Source organism: Nesoenas mayeri (genome assembly GCF_963082525.1).
Source record: "Nesoenas mayeri genome assembly, chromosome: 26".
Taxonomy (NCBI): Eukaryota; Metazoa; Chordata; class Aves; order Columbiformes; family Columbidae; genus Nesoenas; species Nesoenas mayeri.
Window position 1 is genome coordinate 4,470,710 of NC_137552.1, and position 7,317 is coordinate 4,478,026.

General features: G+C 68.2%; 1 protein-coding gene across 1 annotated transcript; it reads right to left on the bottom strand.

Moving 5' to 3' along the window:
* Nucleotides 1-1,450: 1,450 nt before the first annotated feature.
* Nucleotides 1,451-2,233, bottom strand: LRRC3C (leucine rich repeat containing 3C; the record flags this gene model as incomplete). The annotated part of the gene is made up of 1 exon (XM_080359815.1): nt 1,451-2,233. The coding sequence occupies one exon, from the start codon at nt 2,231-2,233 to the stop codon at nt 1,451-1,453; it is 783 nt and encodes a 260-aa protein (XP_080215941.1).
* Between the last annotated feature and the right edge of the window lie 5,084 nt (nt 2,234-7,317).

Consider the following 7,317-nt stretch of genomic DNA (forward strand, 5'->3'; position numbering starts at 1 on the left):
GGGCGCAGGGGGACGCCTGGCTCGGAGCCATGGCTGAGGTTGGTTGTGCGTTGCAGAGCCCCTGGTCTCCACTGGGGAAATTAGGCACTTGTGGAAGGGCCGTGGGTGCCGCTCCCGGCCGGCTCCAGCCCACGGCTCCCACCGGCACCGGGGCACAGGAGGATGGGCAGCAGGTGGGGGACAGAGCCCTGCCTGTGCCAAAACACGCTGCCCACACCGGGGACTGAGGCCAGAGCAGGCAATAAGCACCCACCATGCTGGGGCAGACGGAGCCAGCTCTGGCCTGGCACAGAAGATATTCCAGCAGCTTTGGTTGGTGCTCTTGGTGAATTAAGGCAATTTAGCTTCAGTTGGTTTAAAAAGAAAAAGGGCAAAACCAGCAAAACCGGCTCTCTTCAGGGCCAGACACTTGGTTGGAAGAGTCTGGATCTGCTTGGGCTTTGCTCTGAGCTGCCGCTTGTACCCTGCACCCCCAAAGGTGGCACCGACCCCCTCCCACACCAGCACCCGCCACCTCAGCCTCAGCCTACCAACACCAGGAACCTGCAGCCCAATACTGGAAGTGTCAAGAAGGGACTTTGGGGCATTTTAGGGGAGATTCAGGCTCCTGCCAGCAATGCGGGAGTGGGGAGAGGGTGGAGGAGCCGCGGTGGTTCCCTCCATCCCCGTCTCCCATCACAGTGACCGGTCGGCAGCCTCATGCTGCAGGAGGGAGCGGTGGGAGCTCTCCTCGATGGCAGAGCAGGGCTGCTGGGGGTGCTACACCCACCCTGGGGAGCACCGAGGAGAAACCCGCTCCCCAACATCCCGGCAGGGCTGGACCCCTCGGTTCCCCTCCGGAGATGGGGCAGCATCATCCAGAGCTGGAGTGGGGCACCCCCAGACCTGCCTCTCGCCTTTCCCAACCCATGTGTCCCCACCTCCAGCTCTGCCCTTCAGTCCCACTGGGACCTTTGTGGGGTTGGTGACCCGGCAGGGCACTGACCTTGCGGCCGTACCGCTCATCCCCACAGCGCAGGCAAGGAGCCAGGCCCGGGCTGCCCCGCGCCGCCAGGAACATCTCTCGGGCAGCCGCAGGCAAGCCAGGGAGGGATTAAAACACTGATTCCGCTAATGCCCCAAGGGATCTCTGCAAAGGAAATCTAAAACTTTGAAATGAAGTCTGAATGTCCAGGTTGGTTGCGTGCCGGGGGGATGCTCAGGTTCTCTCCGGTCCTTCAGATGCTGCAGCCACTCTGTGCTCATTGCCAAAAACCACCCACCTCTGCAGCCGCTTCGCCCCTCGCTGCGCCAAAGCCGGGCACTCGCTTCCCGGAGGAGAACAGAACAAATCCACGACTATTTCTGTGCAATGACGGCGGCTGGCGACAGCTCCTGCAGCCACGGCAAGCCTGCGGAGCGGCCGATCCCCGGCTCCACGGGTCCCCACGTCCTGCGGGATGTCGGCGTCTCACACCACGGTGCTGATGGTGGACGACTCCTCCGACCGCCGCTGTTTGCTGGGCAGGGACTTGAGGTACTCTAGGTGCCGCCGGGCGTCCTCCTGGTTCTGCCGCACATAGTAGACCAGGTAGGAGATCACCATGGCGAACCAGCCGAACATGGTGACCAGCATGGCGATGTCCGTGGTCTTTTTGTACACATTGCAGAAGTCCGTGTCGGCAATCACCTGCAGGAAAGCTTTGCCGACGTGCTCCTCCTGCGCCGAGGAGTCGCAGACGATGCCGGCCGAGGAGCCGGCGGCCAGGTCCACCGTGCGGATCAGCTCCTGCAGCCGACAGTCGCACAGCCAGGGGTTGTTGGAGAGGTTGACCTTGGCCTTCAGGTTACTAAAGGCGTCTTTGCTGACCGACACCAGCCTGTTGGAAGACAGGTCCAGGGAGTGGAGGTGCTCTGCCAGGCCCCGGAACGCCCCGCTCTCCACGCTGGCGATGGCGTTGTGGGACAGATCCAGCTCCAGCAGGAGCGGCAGGTCCTGGAAGGCGTCGCGGGGCAAGAAGGGGATTCGGTTGGAGTCCAGGTACAGCTTGTTGGTGTCGTTGGGAATGTCCCTGGGGACCTCGGTCAGCCGAGCGTTGCTGCAGCGGAAAGTCTTCAGCCCCTCCTCTTCCGAGGGGTAGCAGCCCACGGGGAACGCAGCAGCCGAGCGGAGGCAGGAGGCCAGGAGGAGGATGCTCTGCAGGAGCAGCCACATGGTGACCGAGCGGAGGAGGACCCGCTCTGCCGCAGGCATGGTGCCGCGCTGGCTTTATCACACGGCTGCTGGCCCGGTGGCTCTCACCCACGGTGGTTTTGGCTGCATCTGAGATGGAGACAGCAAGAAGACAGCGTCAGACCAGGGTGCGGAGAGGCAGAACCACTGCTGTGCCTGCCATGAGCATCGCGGCTGGCTGTGAGATGGGGTCAGGGATGGGGACAGTGACGCGGACAGGGATGGGGACAGCCGGCATAGCTCATGCATCCCCCATCCCCTGCCATCAGCAGCCTCGCCCAGCGCTCCTGCACAGCACGCTCAGGCTCCGAGGGGCCGAGCAGACACGTCTCCGGCGTGCCGGCAGCTGGGCTGTAACAAGCGGAGGCGGCTCGGGCTGAGCCAGAGGTGGGGGTGAGCTCCCTCCCGCCAAGGTCACCACGGTTTGGTCGCTCGCTCGCACGAGGCCAACACATCCTGCAGCAGCGGCTGGCGGGACATGCCAGCGGCGAGCCCGGGCTCCAGGCGAGCGGCCGCTGCAGGCAGCCCCTGGGGAACACGACGGAAAACACGTGTGAGCAGAGGCTGAGCAGGTTCCCGCTCCCTGGCTCCATCCCCAGCAGCGCCCGGGGCACACGCAGACACACGCCGGGCTTTCCCCTGTTTTGAGGGGATTGGGGCAGGTGGGTTGCTTGGCATCGCTGTCCCCTGCCACCCCGGCCATGGGGCCAGGCTGCCCACACCACTCCGTAACCATGGTCTCCATCCAGCTCTTTATTCCGGAGGGGAAAAACGTCAGCAGGAAAGAAACAAAAACAGAAAAAGGAAATTCACTGGAGCTGAGCGTGTAAGCAAGTTCCCAGAGTGGTGGCAGCAGATAAGGGCCACGGCCGAGCTCTGCGAGCGCGCTGCCCGGCTTTTCCAGCCGTGGGTCCTGCAACATCCAGGGGCTTCAGATCATCCCTGGCAGGGCCACGGTGGTGGAGCCATCAAGGCAGGATGCAGGTGCTCTCCCATCATCCCACCATTAAAGACACGGGTGTAAAAGGGCACCCCATGGCACCCCATCAGGCAAAGCTGAGCGGGGCTCCCCAGCAAGGGACAGAGGTGCCACCCAAAGGTGACCCTGGTAGCGTATTCTGGGTGAGTACTTGAGCACTGTAAAGCACCCCAACCGCGCCAAAACACCCCAAGGTCACACTGCTGCAGAGCCGACCCCTGCGCTGCGATCCTGCCGGGGTCCTGGATGTCCCCGAGTGGGACCAGGGCTGAGAGCGGCCAAAGGGCACCGGGAAGCCCAGCCCCGCACCGGCACATCAGCCCGGCACGGGGGACCAAGTCTGCCAGAAGTAACCTGGGGCAAACGCTGCCCCTGGGGATCCCCTCCCGCTGCAGGGCGGGGAGCGCTGAGCCGGACACCGCGGGAAACCCACCGAGGTGAGCCGGGAACTGCTGACCCGGGACAGGGGGGCTTCATCCGGGGGACCCCCGCGGACCCTCTCCAGAGCCCCGCGGTGGGCTCGGGTGGTTCCACCCCCCGGTGCTCCGGACCGTTCACCGCAGCGAGGACGGGCACAACCAGCGCCCCCGCCACAACACCGGGGGGTCCCCAGCCCGCAGTAGGGCACGGGGGGCCCCTGCCCGACCCCGGAGGTCGCCGCCAGCCCCGGGAAGGGCGGTTGAGGTGCCCGGGGGAAGGACGGGGCTGTGCGGGCTCCAGGACCCGCCGTGCACCCAGCGCAGCCGGGGATGCCCGGGGTTCCCCCCGGCTCCCCCCGGCACAGGGGGCGTTGCGGGCAAGGGAAGCCCCGGTGCTTCCCCGGGGGAAGCTCAGCTCAGCTCAGCTCAGCTCAGCTCAGCTCAGCTCGGTGCTGCCGGGCCCCCCCCCGCCGCCGCTTCCCGCCCTGCCCGCTCCCCGTGCCGGGGGGGTCCCGGTGCGGACTCACCTGCCGTGCGCAGCCCCGCGGTGGCGGAGCGGCCCCGCGCCCCGGGCCGGAGCGGCCGCGCCCCGCGCAGCGCGGCGGGCCCGGAGCCGGCGGCGGCGACGGGGCCGGTGGGCGGGATCCTCCGCCCGGGCCTCCCCGGGGCTCCCCGCCCCCGGCCCGCCCCGCCGGGGGGGCCGCAGAGCGCCGAGCACCCCCGGCCCCGCGCTCGGGTCGCCGCCAGCCACTCGCCCCCGAGAGAGGCTCTGCCCCGGGACTGCAGCCCGGGGGGAACCGGGGATACCCGGCGAGAAGCTGCCGGGACCCCCGAGCCCGGGGCAGCCGGCGCAAGGGGCTCCCGGGGGAGCACTGTGCCCCCCGCCCCGCCGTGTCCCCCCCGACCTCGCATGGTAATACCCCCTGCCCCGAGCGTCCCCCGGGGCGCTGTGTACCCCCCGGCTCTGCCCCCGCCGCCCCCCCAGGGGTCCCCCACCCCTCTGCAGTCCCTCGGGGAGAGCAGGACCCCCCCTAGGCCGGCGGGGGGAACATGCCCCCAGCCCCCCGCCCGCAGCCTCCCCGCCCGGTACCGGCATCGCTTACTCGGCGAAACCCGAGCCGCGGCGGCAGCGGGCGGGCAGGAGCCTCCTGCCCCGCCGGGGAGGCACAGTGGGTCCCCCCAGCCCAGCCCCGAGCTGCTCGGGCCGGGGCTCGCTGGGCTGCGCGGGATTCGGTGCTCCCGGGGCGTCGCCGTTCCGGGACACCGGCGGGGCCGGCTCAGGACCATGGAGAGCGGCCGCCGTTACCGGGCCGGGCCGGGACCGCCGAGCGGGGCAAAAGCTCCAGCTGCCCCGGCCGGGCCCCCCCGCTGCTCGGGGCTGCTCCCCGGTGCGACACGGGGCACCGGGGCCGTGCCCTTGTCGTGCTGCAGCAAGGCCGGTGGCGGCCACCCCGTGCCCAGTCCCCGGTTCTCCTTGGAGGGAGCGCCCGGCGCCGCACAGTGACATTGTCCCGCTGCTCAGGGAGGATAAACCGTTTATGAAGCGCCTGGTTTGGATCTCGGCTCAATTAGCAGAACAAAACCTGACGGGAGAGGCGCAGCCAGGCAGGGCCAGAGCCAGAGGCTCCCCCAGACCCCCCACACTCCCTGGGGACACCCCCGCCCTCCAGACGGGGCCAGGTGGAGAGGACAGGGCCAGGACTGAGCCCGTGGCACAGCGGGAGCTCAGGCTGCCCCAGACTCTGCACCTCAGAGTGCTGCAGCCAGCGAGGGTTCAGTGCGGCTGAGGGTTGGCACACACCAGGGGAGCTGTTGGTCTGGGGCAGCTGTTGGTGTCCATGCTCATTATGGTCCAGCCAGCGCGTTCATCACTGGGGCTGTGACCTGAGCCAAGCCCAGGGCCGGCTGGGGCAGGATGTGGCCGGGAGCCTGTCAGGCAGCAGCCAGGGAGCCTGGGCACCTTCACCGACGTCTCCCCGCTTGACCAGGAGCAGAGAAGCCTTGTGCTGCCCGTCACCGGTCCCAGCGGCACCGGGAGCGGTGCAGGGAGCAGGAGCGATGCTGGGGATGCAGCAGCGTGGAGGCAGCTCCAGGTGACACAGCCGCCCACCGCGGGACGGGGCCTGCGGGCATCGAGCAGCCGAGGCGGCACGCAGAGGCTTGGGGTGCTTGAGCTCCCGCTGGCACCCAGAGCAGCACTGGGTCACCACAGCAGCGGCAGAGACCCTGGGAGCAAAAGCAGCACCAAGACTGCGCCCCATGGGTGTCCCATGGGGGCACAGCACCCACCAGCCCAAAAAAACAGCACCTGCAGTGCAGCACGACCCTGCGCAGACCCTTCCCCACTGCAGCCGCGGGAGGGCTGGCTAAAAATAACCAGCACCGGCTTCTTGCTGCTACCGCGGTGCTAAATATAGTGGGTATCGACCGGGCAGCAGGACCGGCAGCCCGGGAGAGCGGGAGGGGAGCGCGGCCCCCCCAGTGTCGGGGGAGACCAGGAGCGAGGGCTGGGAATCCAAATGTGAACAGCCCCAGTGAGCACAGGGGGAGCTGCCGGCCTGGGCTGTGGATGTGGCTGGAACCCCCTGGAGAACCCCCAAACCACAGTGCCGGGGTTCCCTGAATCGCGTTGGGGAGCCCAGGGAAGCGGGTTCCCGCCCCGCGCGTGCGCCAGCAGCGAGAGGCTGCCTGCTGCATCACTGAGAGGGATTAATATTTATGGCCGTTTAAAAATAGCTGTCGCATTGTGCTTCCCCCTCACGTGCGGAGTCAGCGGGGTGCGGGGAAGCTGCTAAATTAGATGTCACCGCGCAGAGGGAGCTGCTCAGTCAGGCAGGAGCGTGGATAAAAATAGAGGCTGCCGTGCGTGCGTGGCGCTCCAGCAAAGCAAGGCCAGCTCCCTCGGGATCCCCCACCTGCGCACACCGGCATCCCCGCACCTGCCCTGCCGAGGGCACCCCGAGGGACCCGGCAGGGACTGGGTCCTCCTGGCCAGTGGATGCAGCACCCACGGGTGCTTTAACCACGTGTGTGTCCCACTGTGCCTCCCTGGGAGGGGCCGTAGCAGAGCTCTGGCTCCAGTGCTCAGCGCTGGCACTGCGTGTGGCACCAGGCAGCCCTGGGCCTGGCAGCCGGCGGGGTCTTGGTGGCCTCGCCGTGCCCAGCCGGCACATGGCCACCCAGCCAGAGCCGGCTGGGGCCTGGAGCTGGACGCGCGGCTGGTGCCGAGGCCAGATGGATGCGCGCAGGGTCAGGATGCACGGCTCAGGCTGGGCGCCCCGCGGGGACACTGGTGTGGGGTCCTCGATCTTGCAGCACTGCCAACCCACCCGGGGCCAACACCAAAACGCCACAGATGGGCTTCACAGGGAGGGCTGTGGGGCTGCGAGCAGCACCGGCAGCGCTGCGTGCGTGGCAGCCGGGGTGCACGGCGCTGCCGGGGGCTCCGCTCGGCCCAGGACCCCGGCGCAGCTGCAGGCGGGGGGTTCACAGCACAAAGTGGCTTCGCTGGCGGCGGGCGGCGCGCACAAAGCCCTGCACAGATGGCTGCGCGCACCGAGGGGCCGTGGCAGCGCCACGCGATTAGCTTTGATCGCTGTGCAAACAAAAGCCGGGCCAGATGGTCTCCCCCACGCTCATGCAGCGCAGGAATCCAGTGCTCTCAGCCCCTGACCTTGGCCGGGTGTCCCGCAGCACAGTGTCCCTGC